The following is a 22,214-nucleotide window of genomic DNA, read 5'->3' as shown; positions in this document are numbered from 1 at the left end:
GTGTTTGTCCTGTAAAACAGTGGGGGATTTCAGCACCCAGAGAGAGTGGAGGTGGATGGGTCATGATGTAGACAAATTTTTCAAAAGCTGGCATGAAAGTCATCTGATTTGTTCCAGGGCTGATCCTCTGAGCAGAGTGTGAGTGCCATTGTGTGAGTGCCGTTGTGTGGATGAAGACAGAGCTGCTCTTCACTGAGTCAGCTGAACTCTTGGTCTCTCCTTGGGCCAGTGCTGGCTCCTCACAAGCTCACCCATCTTCTCCACATCAAGTCTTAAAGCTGAAATAGTTTAGAGAGAGCGTTTTTGTAAAGCCTGTAGGCAAGTGTAATGAGATTGAAGTTGGCATCGGCTCAGGCTTGGCTCATAGGTACTGGATGAACAAGAGTGTCTTGTTGGACTGCAGGAAGGCAAAATGGAGGAGCAGTACTGGTTCAGCAGGTGCCTAAGCCTGACCCTGCAAAATGCACTGGAGCTTGCTTGTGTTGAACCAGTTATGTTTTAAATGTGACTCATGGCTTCAGCTGCAACTGTAGAGAAGGTGGTTATTACTGAAAAAGTCTTACTTAGACCAGCTGCAGATGTGTGGAGAAATTGCTGTGGATGAATGAGTTCATGCCTTTTCCTCCTTTCCCTCCTGCTGGCAAGATCCCACCTCTCCACCTCATCTTCTTTACCTCATGACTACATTGACATCACAGGGTGTTTTTAAAATCACCACATTTAAGTTCTCCCTTGTTCTGTTCATGCAGGCAGCTACTGCAGGTCCACAACATCCTTCCACCTGCTGAATGTGAGCCTGCTGTGCAGCCCTCCAAACACCTGCCCTGGTCCATATAAAACATAGTTCTGGAGGTAATCTCCCTGGACTTAGATGCCACCACTCTGGAAACACAATGAATTCGTTCTCTCACAAGCCCTCACTACCCTGCCTTGCCCTGCTTGCTCTTGCCTCCAGACCTGCATGCCATGCTTTTCATGCAGGTCTACCAGCACGCACCTCTGCATCACAACATCACTTCAAAGAAAGTGGAGCTTTCTCTTCCTGCTAATTGGCACTGGCACGGATTGCCCAGAGAGGTGGTGGATGCTCCATCCTTGGAGACTCTCAACATTAGGGTGGATGGGCTCTGAGCACCTGATGAAGCTGTGGGTGTCCCTGTTCACTGCAGGGAGTTTGGACCAGATGGCCTTTATGTGTCCTTTCCAACTCAAATTATTCTATGATTCTATGAATTGTAATTGCAGCTCTGCTCTCCCACCACGTGTAGGATAAGGATGTCCTTAGGACTGGGAGGGATATGCCTTGCACTGAGGAGTTTGCCTTTATTCCTGATGTTTCAGAGGAGTTCAGAGGGGTCACCATAGTGGAGCTGATCAAGAAGGAAGGAAGCACCCTCGGGTTGACCATCTCGGGTGGCACGGACAAAGATGGGAAGCCAAGGGTCTCCAACCTGAGGCCAGGAGGACTGGCAGCAAGGTGAGAGATGGATATAGAGCACAGAGGGCACAGGAAAGCTGGGGAAGAGTAGTTACATGTTCTGCAAATATAATTAAAATAACTGGCACAAAGCTTTTTTTTTTCCCCAAGTGCCTCAATGCAAAGTTGCTACTCCAGTAAGTCAAATGCCTTCTATTTTCAGCTGTTTCCCATGTTCTGTGCAATTATGCTCTGAATTTTTGTGTAGGGATATTTGGGATTCTGTGAAATTAGGCAGCCTTGTCAGGAGAGCTGCATGGTACAATACATCTTGATCAAGCTAAGTGGTTTAATATTGTATCTGTTCTGAATACTGAGTGTATAAGCAATGTTACTGGCTCAGGAAAAGAATGATAGAAGAAAGGCTCCAAGAAGCAGAGAAAGGGAGGGAGTAATTGAACAATTTTGTAGAAAACAGGCAAAAAGCAAGATGTTTTCTTTTCTTCTGTTGAATTTTATTTCAGACAGCTCTTGGTACACTTCTCTTTGAGTGATTGCTCTACGTGAATGGGAATTGAGCAACAAAAAGAGAAGGTTGTGAAAGTGCATGTGGCAATTGTTACTGTATGTACAGATCTGAACATTTGCCACTAGGAAAGATAGATAGCTTCAATTTTAGCATTCCTCTCTGAGAACAGGCTCGTGCAATCACACAGCTGAGATCAGCCCTGCCTGGTGCCTTGTTCACAAAATCTCATGGTTATCAAAAGCTGCCACGCACTGCCAGCCTGGTTACGGTGGAGGCTTCGTGCTACCCCTGCTTTCTCCCTCCTCATTCACAGAAGTGACCAGCTGAACGTTGGGGATTACATCAAGTCGGTGAACGGCATCAACCTGACCAAGCTGCGGCACGACGAGATCATAAGCCTGCTGAAAAACGTGGGCGAAAGGGTGGTGCTGGAAGTCGAGTATGAGCTGCCCCCAGCCGGTGGGTACCGTGACAACCCTGCTCTCTTTCATTAGCCACGCTTTGACCTGGGGTGCAGATGGGCTGGCTTGTGCTTGGGTCACCGTGGACGAAGCAGGACCTGGGTCATGGTGCTGCTCTGCCTTCGTGTGCTCGCTGGATGCGGCCGCGCTGTGTGGGGTTGGAGCAGAGTGCTTTTTCCAGCACAGTGGGTGCCTGCTCATGCACACCGGCAGGAGATGGCTGATTAGATCTGTCTTGCCTCAGAGTGACTTGGTAGCACAGGCCAATCTGCCTCCTGATGCTACTTCAGCTTTTCTGCCTTTTTTTTTTTTTTTTTTCCCTTTTGGACTGTGGCTACGGGAGGTTTTATTCAGTTCTAAGTATATATTGTCAGGTACTCTTTTCTGAATGGCAGGAAGTGCTGTTATTGCTCAAGATGCTTTGAAATGTTTGGCGTTTTCAGATGAGATGGAAGCTGAAGCAATCTGCTTTCTAGCTAAGGGGCCTGGGTCAGAGGCTGGCAAGCCTGGGTGGCATAAACAGGGCTTGTGTCATGCTGTGGGACACAGTGTGCTTTTGCACTGATTTGTTTGTTCTGATTATAACAAACAAATGCCTCAGTTCACCTTCTCATCACAATCTTTTCTTTGTGAAAATGATCTCCCTGGTTATTACTGTTATTCAGAGGGTCAAACAGAGAATGACTGGGCAGAAGAAGTAGAAAAAACAAAAAGGGAAAAACAAAGCTAATGAAATCTAAGCTTTTTACCCCAGATGTGAACCTGTTTTACACTTTACAGCTCTGCTGCAGTTTCTGCGTTTACCTAAAAAAATTCAGAATATAGAAATGACATCCAACAAACCCAACAGCCAAACCCCACGGTTCAAGTCTTCCATGATCTCATACTTGCTGGAGATGACAACTCTTAACCTTTCTGCTTAGCTGTGAGCCTGGCTATTAGAATCTGATCAGCTGTCCTTCCAGCTGAGGAGCAGTGCCAATACCGCATAGCTCAATCAATAGCAGCGAGGCAGAATGTCTCCGTTCTGATTGAGCAGGAAGAACGCACTGAAATAGCGACTTTTCTCAGATGAGATTATTGATGCTGTTTATGACTAATCCAAACAAAGAGACACAGCAAAATACGAGGAATTGTCCGCTGTTGCCTGGCTCCAGTTCATTGTTGGTTGCTTGCGTGCTTTTATCTGTGGTGAGGGTTTGCTGTTGCTGTGTGCACTCGCTTCTTTTTCCCCGGGCAAAAACCAGAAATGTAGTGTATTTCAATAGCTTGCGTGTGTGGGTTTCCATTTTTCTCCCCACTTTATAATTTCCTGCTTTGGAAGAGACCAGGTCTAAGTCTAGTTTTCAGGCCACTGTGTCATATCATCTCTTTCATGCATAAACCAAGCCCAGCATTAATTCTAGCTTTCTCTGCTCCCACTGCTCTTATGAAAGACTGCTGCAGAACTTCATGCTTGGATGATTAGGACAGAAATTGGACCGTTTCCCAACTTGTTTGTGGATGCTTTATGCCCTTCTCTTGGTATGGGAGCCTTCCTGTGCCCCAAGCTTTTCCCTTTTGAAGTATATCTAGGTTGTGTCCCCGTTAGCACTCAGTGCAAGAGCAGAGCAGCTGTGCAGGGCTCTGGTTTGGGAGTATATTTGGCCTTGCTGCAGCCTGGTCCTCAGGGCTGCCTGTCTGCACGTGGGTGCCGTGCCTCAGCTGTGCATCTTTGGGGTAAGTTTAACCCTAACTGGGGCAGTCCCAAGCCCTTGGGGCGCTTGGCAGCGAGGACCAACTTGATCACAGTTGGCACAGAAGGGAAACTGGTTTCCAAAACCCCTTCTGAGCCAGGGGAAGGGCTGCTGTGGATATGCCTGGGTGCCTCCTGCTTCTCCAGCCATCCCTGCAGCCATTTGTTGCAGCCGGTTTGAAGACTGTGAATTGATCTTTTTGGAGTGGATGAGCTAAAATGCCATGCACCATTTTGGATGGAGAAGATTGGAAAATTGTCTCATATTCACAGCGGTACTTCAATAAATCATTAAATAGCAGCAGATGGCAAGAGGCAGAAACAGTTTTCTTTCTTTTTCTCTTTACTTTTGTACATTAAATAGTACTGTGTATTTAATATAAAATTACTGAATTGCCCCTAGGATCAGTTTAAAGGATTCACTTAATCTTTTTTTAAAGTCAAAATGTAGGAGGAAAGGGAAAAAAACCCTCAACCTTTTGCACTGAGGATTTGGGATTTTCATTTTCTTTAAGGTCAACCGTGGCTCGACTCCTTACACTGCTTCTGTTTTTTTTTTGTTTTTTTTTTAAAGTAGGTTTCCATCCGTGGCATAAGCTTCTGGGCTTTGAGTAATGCTGAACACATTAAAGCTGGTTGATAAATGGGAGGGTTTTACTTGAATGTCAGAGTATTAGGCAAGACAGATTTGAGGGAAAACACACAACGCTGAGCTGGTCAAATCATCCCTGACCATGGTGGTTGGCACTAGCAAAGATTTAGACTGTCTAGATTGGATTTTGTGCTTCTAAACAGGGAAGATACAATAGGGGATGGACTTTCATTTTAGTGATGTTTGGCTGAGTTTTGTTATTATCTTGCAGAGTGGCATGGAAAAGGTTTGTCTGGGGGTAATCAAGTTGTTCTCTCTTCCTTTTAGTGCCAGAAAGCAGTGCTGGCATTATTCCCAAGACCATTGAGGTGTCCCTCTACAAGGAAGGCAACAGCTTTGGCTTTGTGCTCAGAGGTTAGTGGCTTATCTGCTGAGAAATGAATGGGGTACAAACACTGGCAGAGATGATTTGGGAAGCAGGAAAAGAAAAGAAAGAAGGTGAATGTCACATCACAGACAAGAAGCAAAAGTGTGCCCCAGAGAGCAGCTTGTGCAGCCTTGAAGGCCTGCTGACTTCCTAATCTAGGGCACGCTTTGCTTTCGAGCTGTGTCAGCTGTTATATGATAAATGTCTCTACTTTCTCAGCACTCTCGTTCAGAGTCTCAAACCTCCAGTGACTTACAGCTTTCCTGGTTTGCTTACAGGGGGAGCCCATGAAGACTGGCACAAGTCCAGACCGCTTGTGCTCACCTACGTGAGGCCGGGTGGCCCAGCAGACAGGTACTGCACCTCCAGCATTTGCTGTCACAGGACAGACTAGCAGCTTTCACTTCACTTTTGGGCAAATATCCTTCTCGTCCTCCTTGCTGGGGTCTCCCCAAGGCCTTTTGTGCTTGTCCTGCAGAGGTGGAGTGGAACCTTTGGTGTGCAGGGGTGAACGGATCTGGTGCTCATAGGGTGACCTATCTTATCTTTGGAAACATCAGAGGCTGCTCTTCCACAGGCAGCCACTTAATTAACCCTGTGCAAATGAAGAACTGATGCTATGTTAGAAAGCCAGAAGCAGCCTATGTATTGTCATGCTGCTAATTTAATGTGGTGGGCCTGACACTATAAATAACCCAAGCTATCAACTCCTCAGGATCAAATTAATTGACATTATACATATATATAAACACATAAATTCAATAAATAAATAAATAAATAAATAAATAAATTAACTTTTGCCTATGGTTTCCTATAGAGAAGGGTCCTTGAAAATTGGGGACAGGCTGCTGAGCGTTGATGGGATCCCTCTGCACAGCGTGACCCACGCTGACGCCCTCAACATCCTGCGGCAGTGCAGCCAGGAGGCACTCTTCCAGATCGAGTATGATGTGACCATCATGGGTAAGGCCAGGATTACTGGGGTGGCATTTGCTCTGACTGCCTGCAAAGTATGTGGGGCTAGAGTCAACTGTGGGGTCACTTGATTTCAGCCCAAAAGTTGCTGTCTATGTGGGAGCAAGGGATCGAGTTCAAAGCTGACTTAGTTGAAGGTATTTGAAATGCCCTTATCTGATGATGTGTCCCAGTGGGAACATTGACTGACTTCAGAAGAGGAGGGAAAAAAGGAGTTTCTAACGTAGGAGAAGTTGGAATTGAAGTGGGCTGGAATGTCGGCGCTCTGCCAGCACTGAAAATACTGATATTAGATGTGAGCCGGGCAGTGAGCTGTGAGCAGGCACTGGATTGCTGGGCTTGGCTTCTGAATTTTGACCCTGTTTAATTCTAGAGCTGTTTCTTTTCTTAGAACTTTCAGTTCAGATCTGCTTCTGAAATAAATGAGGAGTGTCCAACTGACTGACCCTAGAGAAGACAGAACTTACTGGAGGGAAGAGGATGGCTATTTCTAAAAATGATCTATCTATCTACACAGTAGATACCGAGTTTGAGGGCATTATTTTTTTTTTCCCCATTTGATTTTCAGATTCACGCTCTGGGAAAGAGTTTATTATTAGCTACTATAAAGTCATTTTGAGCTGGCTTTGTGACACACAGCTGTTACTGCAGGGAGCATAGTTAATGAGTTTTAGGTTACCACAGAGTCTGAAGCTGTGCCGGCTCTGGAAGCTCAGTGAGCTGTGTGCTCAGATTTGATGTTGCAGCTCTGTCTCCAGAGGGTTTTCTGCCTTCACTGGAGCTGCAAGCTGGAGTAGTTTGGAGTCTCTTCTGCAGATCTCACAAGCCAGCACAGCACGTGGGAGCCTGAGATCCAGCGAGGAGCAGGAGTCGGATCAGGTTATTTTCTGATTTACCAGCGAGGAAGCAAATCAAAAGAAGTTTAATACCTCCCCAGTGCTGAGCAAACAGAGCTGAGAATGCCAGGACTTGTTCCATGCAACGTGCAGGAGAGATGCTGTAGACTAATGGAAATCCTTCTGCAATTGCTGAAGGCTTTCCAATTCTTTCTCAGCCTCTGTTCCCCAAACTGCCATTCCTTTCACAACAAATACTGCAAGGATGGATGTACTGATTTTAGAGCTGTGTCCCTGTGTGGAGAGGCTGCCAGGAGCTGGGCAACCCTGTATCACACTGACACGTGCTGTGCTGGGAGAGCTGGAAGGAAAACCCAGCGTCTCTGCAGTTACCTGTGTTCTGCCTGGCTTCTGCCATGTTACAGGAGCAGCTGCTCTTTAGAGATTGGCTGGCATTCAAGAAAAAGAGGAAGGCCTTAAATTGTGGAAAACAGAAAATCATAGAACAGTTTATGTTGGAGGAGAACCTAAAGATCTTTGAGTTCCAACCCATGCTGTGGGCTGGTTGCCACCCGCTAGCTGAGCTTGCCCAGGGCCCCATCCAGCCTGGCCTTGAGCACTTCCAGAAATGGGGCACTCAAACCCTCTCAGGGCAAAAATACCTAACTTCTGTTTTCTACCTTTGGAAACTATTTTGACTGCAGTAGCTCAGCAGAGGTCAGTGAGGGCTGTTCTCTCTGGCGAGCAGCAGTTAGCACAGAGCTTTCCAGTCTGTATAGAAGCAAACATTTAGTGGTGCATGGGTAATGGGCTTTTTGGAATTTTGTTGCTTGTGTGGTCCCTTGGTGCCTATGCTGCAGAAAGCGGATTGTTTTAGATCCTGACTTGAAGCAAAAATAGCTGTTAAAGTGTCTCGGTATTTCTTCTTGAGTAACTCTCCCACCTAAAGCTGGCAGGGTTGAGTGAACACAAGCAAAGTCGGGTTCTGTGCAGTGATTCATCTTGTGCTGCTATACAGTGGGCCATGAACAGATACTTCCCAAGAAGGTGTAAAACAGCCCCTTTTTAGCTAGTTTCTTCATAGATTGCTTCTCCCCACCCCCGTAAAGCAAGATGATGTAGTATTTATTGCTTAATAATATTCGCGGCTGATTTTGCCAGGCAACAGCTAATAACTGCAACCAGAGATGAGTGCTTTGTCCCCAGATCACAATTATTACATTCTCTTTACCAACTTAGGGACAAGGATGAGGGAAGGGAAAAACAGCTACTGGAAGCAGAATGGGAATGCAAGCAGCCAGAAGGGAGCACTGTGCTTAGAAAACTAGCTCTTGGCGAAGGGGCTGGGACACATGGCCCTTGGCTGATGCCAGATAAACATGGCAATAAGCAGATGCCTTTCTTTTGGAACACAGAAGAGCTGTGCCTTTTCCGTGGATGCTTGAGGAGGTTGCAGACGTGCCTGATGGGGCAGGTGCCAAAGCAGTGCATTGACTCCCTGCAGGAAGGTTACTGCGTGCCCTGCTCTGTCCTCTCAGCATTTCGTTCTAAATTAGCTTGGGTGTAATAGCCCTGTGTTAATCAAGCCTCACAAATATTGCTAAATTGCAAGCTCTTGACCTTTGATTTGAGTCAAACCTTAGTGGCTCAGCTGGTATTTCTCAATCAGATGCCTCTATAAAATGTATTTGAATGTGTTGCTGTGGCACCAGCAATGAAGATTAAAGGGACATCAGGATGGCCCATGCTGTGCAGGGTTGAGAAGGGCCGTGGGCTGACGGAAGGGACCTATTTTCATTGCAAACATAAATGAGGTCTAGCACCCCAGCATTCTGTTTCCATGACCAGTTTTCCTATCTTCCTCCCTTTGGCTGAAGGAATGTATGTGTGTGAATGTATCTCTTTCAGAGGATGTGTGCTGGATGCACATGGGATGCCATACCAACACGTAGCTGATGCTGTTGGAGGTCCTTGGTCTATTGGAGCTTCCTTTGCTAATTAAGGCTTCAGTGGGCCTTCCATAGGCTTTACCCAAGTGCTCTGGGCACTTTCTTGTTGTGCTGAAGCTGTGCTTTGAGCCAAGGCCTGCAGGTCTGTCCAGTAGTCCTTTTCAGCTGAGAGTTAATAGTGTTTCATTTGAAGCCTTGCCTAGTCTTCACTATCTCTCATTCCTCCTTCTTCCTCTGCCTGGAAAAAGGACACTATGAGTAGACCATAGTCTATTGATCCCCTGACTGATCCCCACACAACCAGAAATCTGTCTCCAGAGACTCAGAATCTTCAACAAATCCCAGGAATGATCTTGCTGCAGCTTGGTTTTCAGGATCTTCATCAATGCTCCCATTTGTCAGAGTGCTAGAATGAGCCATGTATCACATTTTGAAGCCAAGTAGCATCGGTGTTTTTAGTGGAGCAGAGCTTTGGAAGTGAAAAGCTTCATCATGAATAATGAAGGAGTGAGGAGGCATCAGGATCTCAGGGGGCTTTGGCAGCCTTTCCTTTGAAGTTGATGTTTGGGTTTCCATGAAGTGCTCTCATGGAAGTCAAACTAAACAAAGCATGTGGTAGGAAGCTCTGTGCCTGCTCTCACAGGCAGAAACATGCAGAGATACTGCAGTGCTGGTGCTGGAGTAGCCAGGAGGCGCGAACTTATGCTGGTCTTCAGCATGTGAAGCTTCTGAATGTCTCAGGAAATGGGATCCTCTTTCCTTTGGGCCTTTTTAGAAAGAACTCTCAAATAATGATGCCCTTGTGATCTTTCTTTTTTGTGCTTCTCTTTTAATATGGTTGATGTGATGGCAGGACAGACTTTGAGCATTCTCTTCCTTGATCTTGGTATTTAAAAACGAGAGGCAAGAGGGTGGTTTTCACGAGTGAATTTTGTAATTTCTTCACTCTCATACATACTCTTTGCAGAAGCAGTTTTGCTTCTTGAATGTCCTTCTTTGTTAACTTGCTATGTGATGCAGAGTTGTGAGGTTATAGGATATCCAAACCATCAGGTACAATCAGGTCAGCAGAACTGGCCACCCCTTTGTTTGCTTCTGTGTTTTACATTTTGCTGCTGCAAAAGGCTGTACGAGAAGAGTCTTCTCTCTTGTTTTGCAGATACTGTAACTAATGCTTCTGGACCTCTACTAGTTGAAATAGCAAAGACTCCAGGATCAACGCTAGGAATCACGCTGACAACAAGCACGCATCGGAACAAGCAGGTCATTGTCATTGATAAGATCAAGCCGGCCAGCGTGGTTGACAGGTACAGAGCTGAACAGACTGCTCCAGTTCTCTATCCTTCACTGCGTTTCAGCCCCCTTTTCAGTCATGTCATTCTTCCCCACCTTGCCTTGAACTGGCCATGTCCACGTGTTCGTAGTTCTAAGCATGCTAAAAATATCTGACCTAACATGGGTGGACACTCTGCACCATGAGTGAATGTAGCTCATGGCAGGTATAAGCTGAGCTGTGATTTAAAAACCTCAGATCTGACCATCCTGGAGCTGTGCAACATCCTGTTTAGAGCAGGTAGGTAGGGCTTACTGTCCTGTTGGTTGAACACCGAGCTAGGCTGTGACCATGCACTACTGAAAACTTAAAAGATCCTTCCCAAGGCATCAGTATCCTTGATGTAGACTTGGACCGTTGGAGTTGGTATTTTTGTCAATGCTTGAACCTGATGTTAAAGCTGAGAACAAAAGCAGAGATGTGGAAATACATTCAGATGAAGCAAAACAGGTGGAATTTGTCCATTTCTGCTTGCAACCACAAGGACATGAATTTTGACTGTGTGTATTAATTACTCTTGCTATTTCCTTTGCAGATGTGGAGCATTGCATGTTGGTGACCATATTCTCTCCATCGATGGCACAAGCACAGAACACTGCTCCTTACTAGAGGCAACTCAGCTTTTAGCTGCCACCTCAGAAAACGTCAAGCTGGAGATATTACCTGTTCACCAAAGCAGGCTGCCTTTGAAGCCACCAGAAACAGGTATGTCCTCCACGCAACCACTGTTGGTTGCTCTCAAAACTCAGTTGAGGTCCCTACTGTGGCTCTCGTTGCTTTTGAATGCTGGTAATAAACTCCAAAGACAGACATCTGTGGAGGGTAAAAAAAAATATTTTGATGAAATGCATGTGATTAGATGATGTTCAAGGATGTGAATAGGAAAAAAAAAAAGGTAGCATCTGTGATTGAATAGGAAAATTGGCATTGGGAATCCCAGAGTTTTGCAATGCTGAGTGCTGTGCAAGCCACTTTCTTAGTACCTCAGATAAGAGACTTTAATGGAGAGGGAGGGAAACAGTGTTGGTGCAGGCAAATGCGTTTCCAAGCTCAGCTTTCATCTGCTTGCCTAGTAAGGCTTTGTAAAGAACGTGTCAGCAGCTAGACAGGATTCCACTGGACTTCCTTAGGAAACAAAGCTGAAACACAAGCTTTCATTTTCTGGACCAGCCTGTCTGAATGAGAGCTGCTGCTGTGTTGTCTTTTTTTTTTCCTTCAGAGAAATACTGGCTCATCAAACACCAAATACCTGTGAATTTCAAACATCATCAGGAATTCACTCTGTGAGCATCCTTGTTGCCTACCTTTAGTTTTTCCTTCCATGTAAGAAGCTGACTCAGGCTCTCCTATATACAGATTTGTGAAATTAACTTCACTATTAGATTTATTGCAACTCTTCCTGCAGTTTTGTTAGTGATAGATTAATGGAATCCTTTGAATTGGATGGGATCCTTAAAGGCCATCTGATCCAACTCCCTTGCTGTGAACAGGGACATCCACAGCTCCATCAGGTGCTCAGAGCTCATCCAACCTGACCTTGGCTGTCTGCAGGGGCAGGGTACCACCACCTCTGGCATCCTGTGCCAGTGCCTCGCCACTGCTGTTGTCCATATTGGAGATCTTGTATTTCAGCTGTTTCTGTCTCAGCCCTTCTGCAATCATTTTCCAACACCTTTCCTTTGTGTGTGCATTTTAATAATATTGATGCACAAGAGCTACTGGCCCACTTCCTTTTCTGTTATCTTCTAGGGAGGTTTGGTGAAAGGAAGAAATTATCTGTGTTGTTTTCTTTAATATGATGCAGTGAAACATAGAATCTAATAACATCTTCGTGTCTAGAAATAAATCTCTTACACATCCAGTCCCATTTGTGCAGAATTAAAGCCGTTTAACAAAGGGGACAGATCACTTGACCTTTGTGCCCAAGACAAAATGGAAAGCTATAATCCTTTTTCAACGGCTGTTAAAATGAACTATTCTACTTCTTCCATTTGTGCCCTGGTCTTAATCTCCATTCAGGATGTATGCATTCAGCAGCATCAGGAGAAGGAAGATCTATGAAGGACAGCTCTGTGTGTTCTAGAGGCTTTTTACCCATACCTCTACACATCAGATCAGAGTGTCCCCACTTTGGTTAAACCGTTAAGGATGTGAGAGATCATAGAGAAGGAAAAAAATACAGTCTTTGTGGTCTAATGCTGAAGCACAGGATTTGTCAAATGGAGTCAGCTTTCTCTGCCGCTCCGGGGGCATTTGGAAAGACTGCGGGAGGATTATGCTCACAAGATCAGCGGGAGCGGATGGTGCCCAGGAGCAGTGCTGGGATGGCTGGTGAAAAGCAAGGGAAGCCTGGGGAAGGCTCTTTTAGGTTTTTATCCCCAGATTGTCCAAAACCTATTTTCTTCCCCTCTGCAATGACATCCGCGTTTCGTAGGCATTTTTTTCTGTTGTGTCAGCTATAGCTGAGAACTTAAAGACAAATGGATATGAATGGATTAAACCGTTTTTTATATAGGCCCGTAAGCTCTGTCACTCGTATTCTAAGTATTTAATTTTATTAAGAATTCTCTTTTTTGACTGGATTCAGCTCCATTTACTCATTCGATGATTGTTTTTAAAAGCCTCCTGACTCTGAGGTTGCTGTTGAATTCACAAAATAGAAATGCCAGAGTTGAAAGTGGATCTTTTAAGAGCTTGATAGAGTAAATGCTAAAGTCACTAAAACAAAGACTTTAAAATAATTGCAGTTTTGGTCAGAAGATCTGACCTAAGTAATTTGATGCCTATGGTGCATGTGCACAAGATGGATTTTCATTGATAAAGGCACTAAGTGATGATCTTTAGAAGAGCTCTCTGGGTGGACCCTGGGTTGAGCTGAGTCCTCCTCCCTTGTGTGCACCCTCAGAAAGCTCAGTAGTGCCTGTGCTGGGGGAGTTCCCACCTACAGGGGGAGCACAGAGGAGGTTTCATTTGGGAAGGGTGGTTGCTAGTAAACACCAGTGGTGGAAGGTTGAGAGCTGTCTTGACAGCACAGTGCAGGGATTCAGGAGAGAAATCCCAGTGCTGCTGGGCAAGGGTAACTGAATTGACCGCATGCTATCCATGAGCAAAAGGGGTGTCAGTGAGAGGAAGAACCTGTGCCTGAGGGTGTGTTTTGGCCACTGCAGAGACGATTTGTGGTATCACTACCTGATGAAAACAAAGCCACGTCCCCTGGGACAAGAGATTCCTGGGCAGCAGATGTCACGCTGCAGAAGATCTCTGCTAACATGTGCTGGGGTGGATTTAGGATGGAAACTAAAGCAGTTGTGTGGCCTTGAAAAGGGTCTGCCATGTTGGTGCCACATCTTAATTTATTGTTTGCCATAGCACTGGCAGCTCTTCTTGTGTTGGTGGCCTTGTGTAATTGCCTTTAAGCAGCAGAGTATAAAATCCCTTTTGTTCTGGTAAGCTGGAGTTGGCCCACTGCTGGCTCTTCCATATGTGCACCCTGCCATGGATTCCTGGCCAAGAGCGGCTGCTAAGCACCCAAATGCTGAAGCCAAGCAAAGTGCTGGAAGCACCGCTTGGCATTGAGCTTCATCTGTGGAGGGCAACAAGGTGGGAAACAGCACAAGATTTCCCCAGTGCTATCGGATAATGCTGATGGCCTCTGTTGGAAACTTGGGGCTAGAGGCAGCTTCTGCACATCGCACAGCAGCCTGCAAATGGTAATGACATCTGTGTGCTGCCAGCACGGCTTAGTCAGGCTGTTGGCTCAGGACACAGAGTTTTTTGAGGGGCATGGGTAAATTTCTGCCACTTTGCATTAAGTGTCATGAGGTTACATGGGGATGCATTTTTGCTGCTGGTGCTTGACACTCTGTGCTTGCTCCCTAACTTGTTCAAAAGCAGTGTGAGTCTCCTCTCTACAGTCTCCCAGCTTCTTACCTTTTCTTTCTCTCATTTCTCCATGCCTGTCATGATTTCTCCTCTCCTGGGTGACATCAGTCAAGGTGCAGAAGAGTGACCACCACCACTGCTGGGACCCCTGTGTCAACTACTGTCACACCCACCACCCTGGGCACTGCAAGACGCCCACTTGGAACCAGACGCCTGGACAGGATTATTGCAAATGTAACCCCTGTGCACAGTGTTGCCCCATCCTTAAGTGTGTGCATTTGTGTTGCGCCTCTCCATTTGCTCCACATCCAACTCAGTAGCCTGGGGCGTCACTTATTTCCTTCGAGGTCGGTTGGATCCCTCCTCACAGGTGTACTGCTGAGGTGCAAAATCAGTATCTGGTGCAAAATCAGTACCTACAGCCCGACACACAGAGCCGCTAACTTCAATTAGAGCAGAATGCTGGGCAGACCCTTTGTTCTCATCCATTAGTCCTGCACTTCCATATAGGCAAGGGAAAAACTTGAGTTGCTGTGACCCAAGGAGGGTAGCTCTGGTGATATGTAAGGATGTGGAAATCCAATGCACCCAGCTCAGCCTTGCTGATGCAAGGTGTATATTAGAATTGGGAAGCAAGCAAGGGAGTCTCGTTGCTCCGCAGATAGTTGAAGCTGTGGTTTCCCAGTCCTGAAGCTGAAAAGGAGGCAGTTCAAAACCAATAGGAGTTCAGTGAACACCCATTAGGTGAGCACACTGCATCCTTAACATGCTTTGTATCTCCCCAGCTCTGGTGGCCGCCAACTTCTCATCTCCCACCATGAACGCGCAGGGCTTCCCCTGCCAGAACTCGAACACGCTACCTCGCAGCTCCCACCCCATGAGCCCCCGCACCACCATGCTGAGGAGGAGGCAGAAGAAAAAGGAGCACAAGAGCTCATGTAAGTGTGTGGTGAGCTGGGGATGGGTTGGGCGTGATGCTGTGCTCACCTTGCTGGCTGTTGGCTGGTATAGGCCTGCTCATCACAGCAGTCAGGGCCTTGGTCTCCCCTTGGCACTGCCTGTGACTGTGGCTGCCCTAACCTCTGCCTCTTTCCTCCTCTCAGTGTCGTTGGCCTCCAGCACAGTGGGTCCTGGCGGGCAGATAGTCCACACGGAGATGACAGAGGTGGTGCTCAGGGGAGACCCTTTGAACGGCTTCGGACTTCAGCTCCAGGGAGGCATCTTTGCTACTGAAACCCTGTCCTCCCCACCTCTGGTCCGTTTTATTGAGCCTGACAGCCCGGCAGAGAGGTTAGAGACCTTGCCCTTGGATGCTGATGGTGCTGCTGCTGACCATTTCATGGTTTGGTTTGTTTTTTCTCCTCAGAGGCTCATTTAGATATTTACTGTCATCTTTGTAATATCTCCCATTCTTCACTGGGCATGGTTTACTGTCACTGCCATTTCTGCACTCGTCGGCTGACCGCGGCCTCCCTCGCATCCCAGGTGAAAGTCTTGGCACCAGGCTGTTCTCAGAGGAGGGAGTGTGTGACTGTGTGTGAGCACCATTCCCATCCCTTTTGTTTTGCTTTTTTTTTTTTCCTTCTTTCTCATTGAAAGATAAAGCTTTTGTCTGGTTGCAGAAAGAGGAAAAAAGGTATATGAGTGAGCCCTGGAAAGTGTTATCTGCTTGGTTTTGCTGTAGCAGAATCCAGCTACATAAATCGACCTAAAAGTTTTGAACCACCAAGGAGAGCTCTGGTATAGGATCTGGAAAAATAGCATAAAATGCTGGAAAATAGCAGAATGTGGGAGCAGCATTGCTGCTGTGTGCGACTCTGAGGGTACTGAGAGCAATGAGCCCTTCAGAGGCTGAACCTCAGCATGGGAGCCCTGGTTAAACTTCTTCCAAAGTCTTTGCTGGTATAGATGCCCTCAAATGATGTTACTCTTGCTGGATAGACCAGGTCCTAGCGTGGGACTGGTGTTGCCTTCTTGTGCCATCCCTGGTTGTGGCAGGGTGGTAGAGAGCAGCACAAGTGTGCGAGTCCAGGCAGGGAGCACAGGAATGTGGAACTGGCATAGGAAAGTGCATTGTCCCGAGTGATGCAGGTTAGGAGGGATTTTAAAAGCCTTTTATGCTTTTTGTTTGTTTGCTTTCAAACAGCAATGAAAGTGGTGGCATTTTGGATATTTATCCTCTATTACCAGGGTGAAGTCGGCTCACAATGCAAAGCATTGAATTTCTTTTATAAATCGGGCAGCAACAAAGCCTGCTGCCCAAGGGGAGAAGGGAGATGTGCTGCAAGCTGCCTTGGCTTTGCTTTATCCCCTTGCCAAAGCCAGGTTGAAAGCAAAGCCTCGTGGCCTGTCTCAATGTGCTACGCGCTTCTCTCCCTCACAGCTCTCACCCAGCAGGTTTCGCACTCCCCCTGCTGCTGCCCTCTGCTTTGTGGTGGAAGGGAGCAATCCTGTCTGTGTTTGCTGTATGGATTTGATTTGGGGATTAAATCTCTGCAGTGTATTTCTTCCTTTCCTAGACTGTTTTTCCCCTCTGGAAGGTAGACACTTTATTGATCCCTGTCTCTAACAGACTTTCCCACTCCACCCCTGTTTTTGTTTCCTGGGTGCAAGATGAAGCCTTCGGAATCGGAATGAGACAGTGGTGTGTCCCTGGTTATCAGCAGGGAGGGTCAAATGGGACAGCACATTTCTTCCTTTCTTGCCTGCCTCCAAACAAACAGCTGTCTGTCCATCTTCCCTCCGCTGTCATAGACAGCAATGGAAGAATATCTGCCTTGTCCATCTCAGTATCCAAAATCAATGTTTCCTGCTGCGTTACATGTTTCCTAGCTCTATTCAGACAGCTGTTTGATCATCATATTTCTGGCTTTTGAGTGTGAAGAGTTTGCAAAAGGAAAGTTCAGCAGCTGCGTAATGTTATCAGCACAGCTTTCATCTTCTGGGGGCTGTGACTCACCCATCAGTGTGCTCACACAGATGTCAAACAGGCACAGATATACAAACACACACGGATGTGTGCTTCTAATCCATACAGGTCGGCTCGGGGGTGTGTAAGGGCATCACACGTTGGTTTCTGCAGCCAGTGATGTGCTTGCTCTGCAGCTGGAGTGACCACTAATGACAGTGAAGGAAATCTTCAGCATGCACCCAGCCTACAGCTTGAATTTATGCTGCTCAGTGTTGAGCAAGGCACCTCTGCTATTCTGCTGCTGTCTTTGTGCCCAAGGAAATAGTCATGACAAAATGCAAATCTCTGCAATCCCAAGGAAATCTTCCCCTCATGGACTCCAACACATCCATAGTGCTGTCTCTCACTGTGGAAGATGCTTGAACTCTTGTTCTGATTTCAAAGCAGTTCTCCCCATGATCTCGAAGTACTTTGTGAGGTCTCCTGAGAGAGTGCCCATCTCTGAGATGTGTGCATCAATCTGGGGAAGTTCTCTGTGGACTTCATGCAGGATTCCACAGCAGAGCCAAGGAGAGGTCTGCAGGAGCTTTGACTTCCAGGGCCCTGTTCCCAGCACAGAGACACGTGGCAGTTGGAAACTGATGGTGAAATTCTAGAGTTAACAAGGCACATCGGGTCTTCTCACTCTTGTAGTTGAAGCTAGGAGGTTATGGCTTCACTTCACAAACTTTTATTAACCTGCAAGACTGGGATTTAGACCACCATGATCCACTCAATCAGTATTAAAAGAAATAAAACTCTTCTGATGTAACAGAGCTTGTAAAACACCACAGCAAATCTACCTTGAATGGAGAAGTGCCATGTTTTGTGAGAGGGCAGCTGTGGTGGAATGGGCAGTAAATGTTTGCTTTGATGCTGTGTAAAAGGTTCCCATAATCTCCCAGACCTTGTGGCTGAAACAGGTTGTGTCCTCCTTGAAATGATGAAGTGATGTCTGTGTTGCTTCCTCCTTTCCCAATGGCGCATAGTGACCATAGCAAGAAACCCCTCAGTGCTGCAGGAGATCTCTCTCTTTTGCCACTCACCACCTTCATATTTGTGAGCTGGTATTTCCGATGTGGTTTTGTGGCAGCATATATATCTGCAAGCTCAGGAAAGCACTGTAATTAAATGATGAAGTTATTCACAAGGTTGGATTCACATATGCTCTGTGGAGTTGTCTGTCCTAATCCAGGTCTCCTTGAACAAACGCTTCTGAATTTACATCTCTTAAAATAGCTGCCGTTTTCCATGGGTAGCATGAGCTCAGGCAGCAGAGTGAATGTGTTGCAAGTTTAATATCTTCCCACTAACAAGATAACCTTCCTGGGCTCTCTCCAAACTTAATCATATATGAGCTTTTGATGGGCCGCAGACAAAAACTGTTGTTTGTGCATTTTTCTCCAGTTTGGATGTGAATGTTTTTTGTCTCGATACCTGGCCTTTCATGTACATCCTGTTGTTTGGAGGGGAATAATACGGCCAGTATCCACTGCCTTTGATGTTTCCTTCATGTGCTCAGAAGCTGCAGTACCATCTTTTCTTACAGTGGCAACAGGTGTGAGTGACAAAGAGTGGATGAAAGGATCAGTAAAAATAAATAAACAGTCTTTTATAAAATATCTACAAAGTTGATGTCTGCAAAGGTCAGGGCAAAGAATTTGTTTGATCGTTAAACAGCAAGGGAATAAAGGTTCTCTAGAGAAGGCTTAAAACAGGATAGCTGATCCTTTTAAGGGAAAACTTTGTGGTAAAACAACTCCAAATGCAGAGGTGAATCTTGTTCCCATAATTCTGAATCTATTTTGGAAACCACACTGTAGCTTACGTTAATGATGGATCAGTGCTTTCTCATGCTTAGCTAAGTGAGTGGACAGCCTTCCAGATAGGTGACTAGTGGAAAATCTGAACAGATGTACTCTGATGAAGAATGTGGAGGAGGATGAGAATGAACAACCTGTTGCCCATGGCCAGTCATGGGGAACTCTTGTCTTTGTAGAGCCATCATGCAGTTCAGATTACAGCTGCAGGAGGTAATGTGCAGGATTGCCTTCCTGGTGAAGAAGAGGGTAGACAATGAATATAGTGGTTCATGTGCCGATAAACATTGGCCTTTCAGGGCAGTTAACACAGTATCAATGTACATTTGGCTTCCAGAAATGCAATTACAAGGGATAAATGATTATCCAATTTGCTGAGATGTTTCAGTGAGTTCATTGGATTGTAGCTTCAGTATTAGCCATGTATTAAGCAGAGGACTCTGCACAATTTTCAGTGCCATTAGATGGTTTCCAGTGGGTGCAGGCACACAGAACGAGATGTATACTATTAGGTAGGGTAGGAGGGCACATGTCCTTGCAATTTATTACTTGCATGTCTTGGCCATGGTGTTGGCTTTCAGCAGAGGAAGGTTTTGCTGTTTTTTTTTTTCCTTTGGAAGTTGCAGGAAATATGACAAAAAATGTTGTTTGGAAGTGAAATATGTCGAGGTGAAGCCAGCCACAATGCTTTCATGCCCTGCGACCTTCCAGGCTGTACTGGCCCTGGGACACACATTGCAGAATGAATTATCATCTGTTTGGGGCCACTGCTGCAGGATTTGTCACTACTTTCTGTGTTCTAACAGATTTACCTGTCAAAAAGTAACTCATGGCTGGTTGTGGGGTTATTTCTTTTCTTCTTTCCTCCTTTATCCCTGCCTCCTTTCCTCTTTTCCCAATGTGGACTGCAGGTGTGGGCTGCTGCAAGTGGGAGACAGAGTCCTTTCTATCAATGGCATTGCAACTGAGGACGGGACTATGGAGGAAGCTAATCAGCTTCTGCGGGATGCTGCGCTGACGAACAAAGTGGTGCTCGAAATTGAATTTGATGTTGCAGGTAATTGCAAAGGACTTCTTGCTCCTCAGCACCTGCTGGACTCTACCAGTGCTTTTGCTAACCTGTAGGAGGGATTGTGCTTACAAAAATATGTGAGGTTTTCGCTAGACTGCAGAGACTGAGAGGACCCTTTGAGGGCCTTTCCCATTTTCTGTTGTTCTCTAGTGTGCACTAAAGTGAAGAGTCCTTCCTTTCATCCTTCTATAAATGCCTTCTTCTCACAACTTGGCTGAGAGAATCATAGCGAGTAGATGAAGAGGCCACTTACTCTTTAAGCATTCAACCATTAATATGAATATTTGTACTAATCTGTGGCCTTGAAGCAAGAAGGGAGCTGAAGCTATTGGCTGAAGTGTGCAGCCTTGTATTAAAAGAAAAAGGGTTTTTTCATTTTAATTGACAAAGATGGCACAGATTTGAAGTACAGCATGATATGAGCAATTCACTTGATGTTTAGGGCATGTATTTTTAATGAGAATCCAGATTTTAACCTGAAGTCCTCAGGGCATCAGATAACAACCTTATTTGAACCTATAAAGCTGAGTTTGATGGGCTTGTTTTTTCTTGGTTCCAAAGAAACTATCCATGCCACTGAAAACTCTTTTCTCCTATTTTCTTTTTGTCTGTTTCTGGTTTTATAGAGTCTGTCATACCCAGCAGCGGCACTTTCCATGTTAAATTGCCCAAGAAAAGAGGTGTAGAGCTTGGAATTACAATCAGCTGTAAGTATTGCTCAGCCTTGCACTAGCAGTTGCAAGAGCCACTGCTTTCCAACATAGCACATCAGAGAGGCCCAGCAGAGACAAAAAGATTATGTGGGGTTTTCTGGTAGCACTCACAGCACTTTCAGTTTGTTCCAAATTGAATTGGATGTGTGGCTTTTGCCTCCAAGAGCTGGCAACTGCAGAAGAAAAGCAGCTGCTGAAGGGTCAGAGCAAAGGATGCCTCTCTGAGGGGCAGCTGAGCAGTTGTTGTGTGCCACAGACTAAATATTATGCTATGTTATTAGTAATATTATTTGTATTTCCAGGCCTAGGTGGGCTCCAAGGGAACAAGGCATCAACTTTTTTGTTTCTTCTCTTTCTTTTCTCCTAGCTCTTGGTTGATTATCTTTGTTTATGTTTTGAAGTCTATTCTAATTTGAAGACCTTTTGGCCTCTCTGGGGAAGACACTGTAAGGAGATGATGACATAGGCAGATCCATGCATTCTGGACATTCGGAAAAACTCTGAAAGAGCAGTGAAGGCACTGGCACAGGGAGGTGGTTCAGTCACTGTCCCTGGAGGTATTCAAGAGATGTAAAGTGGCACTGAGGAACATGCTAGTGGTCAGTACTGTTGCTAGGTTGACAGTTGGACTGGATGATCCTAGCAGTCTTTTCCAACTTTAATGATTCTGTGATTCTTTCCCAAATTTCGGGTATGCTGAAATCTTCTTATGACTCGCACCAGTAATTTTTCCTGTATGTGTATGTGAATGGTGTCATATCTTTCTCTGCTGGATAACCTGAGTTGAATCATCTTAGATTGGCCATGCCTGGAGGCACCTACCATATCTCAGATGAGACAAAGCAGCTTGTGAAAACACAGTAATGGGAGCTTATGTCTCAGCCCTGAGGAGCACAGACTGGGCTATCTCTGGGGAATGGAGCCACAGAATCAGAAGAGTCGTTTGAGTTGGAAGGAACCCTGGTCCAACCCCCTGCAATGCATGGGGACACCAGCAGCTCCATCAGGTGCTCAGAGCCCATCCAGCCTGACTTTGGGTGTCTCCAGAGGCAGGGTGTCCATCACCTCTCTGAGTTGCTAAGAGCACTTTAATAGTAAGCTTCATTAAAGTAGATAAGCTATTTGCAATTACTTCTTGGCATTTGCAGCATTAGTTGCTGAGTTAATTGGAGATGTTGTGGTCTAAGTGGGTTGTTTCCCAGAATAGACATCTACATCTACAGGGTGATTACTTTGTCATTTCCTCTCCCAGTTTCCCCATTTTGTGCTACGTGAATACTCACAACATGTAATGTTTGGCTTGCTAGTATTTACTGTTTGAAGACACCAGAGTGCTTTCCAAAAGCAGTGGAGTGTCCATAATGGCTGTCACTGTAGGCAGAGCAGGACCCAGTGGGGCAGAGCTCACACTGCATTCCCCACCTTCTGCATAGGCATTGCAATGTCAGGTGGAAACCCAGGATGATGGATCTGGTAGCAAGGATCTGCTGGCCTGAGCATGGAGAGGATTTCACCCCTATTAA

General features: G+C 45.9%; 1 protein-coding gene across 3 annotated transcripts in view; it reads left to right on the top strand.

Annotated features, from left to right (window-relative positions):
* The window catches only part of GRIP2 (glutamate receptor interacting protein 2), a 216,457-nt gene that overhangs the window by 169,788 nt on the left and 24,455 nt on the right, over positions 1-22,214 (top strand). For all 3 annotated transcript variants that reach the window (XR_008205654.1, XM_052678631.1, XM_052678632.1), the window contains exons 3-14: positions 1,342-1,477; positions 2,260-2,405; positions 5,062-5,148; positions 5,440-5,515; positions 5,979-6,124; positions 10,081-10,228; positions 10,790-10,959; positions 14,245-14,370; positions 14,922-15,074; positions 15,240-15,426; positions 19,818-19,963; positions 20,605-20,685. Coding sequence is in view for 2 of the 3 variants with exons in the window: in XM_052678631.1 (XP_052534591.1) it covers positions 1,342-1,477; positions 2,260-2,405; positions 5,062-5,148; positions 5,440-5,515; positions 5,979-6,124; positions 10,081-10,228; positions 10,790-10,959; positions 14,245-14,370; positions 14,922-15,074; positions 15,240-15,426; positions 19,818-19,963; positions 20,605-20,685 (1,602 nt within the window). In the remaining variant the exon portion in view is untranslated. The remainder of the gene's footprint in view (positions 1-1,341; positions 1,478-2,259; positions 2,406-5,061; positions 5,149-5,439; positions 5,516-5,978; positions 6,125-10,080; positions 10,229-10,789; positions 10,960-14,244; positions 14,371-14,921; positions 15,075-15,239; positions 15,427-19,817; positions 19,964-20,604; positions 20,686-22,214) is intronic.

Source organism: Tympanuchus pallidicinctus, unplaced genomic scaffold, assembly GCF_026119805.1.
Source record: "Tympanuchus pallidicinctus isolate F22 unplaced genomic scaffold, pur_lepc_1.0 scaffold17, whole genome shotgun sequence".
Classification (NCBI taxonomy): Eukaryota; Metazoa; Chordata; class Aves; order Galliformes; family Phasianidae; genus Tympanuchus; species Tympanuchus pallidicinctus.
This window is presented reverse-complemented; position numbering and strand designations above follow the sequence as displayed.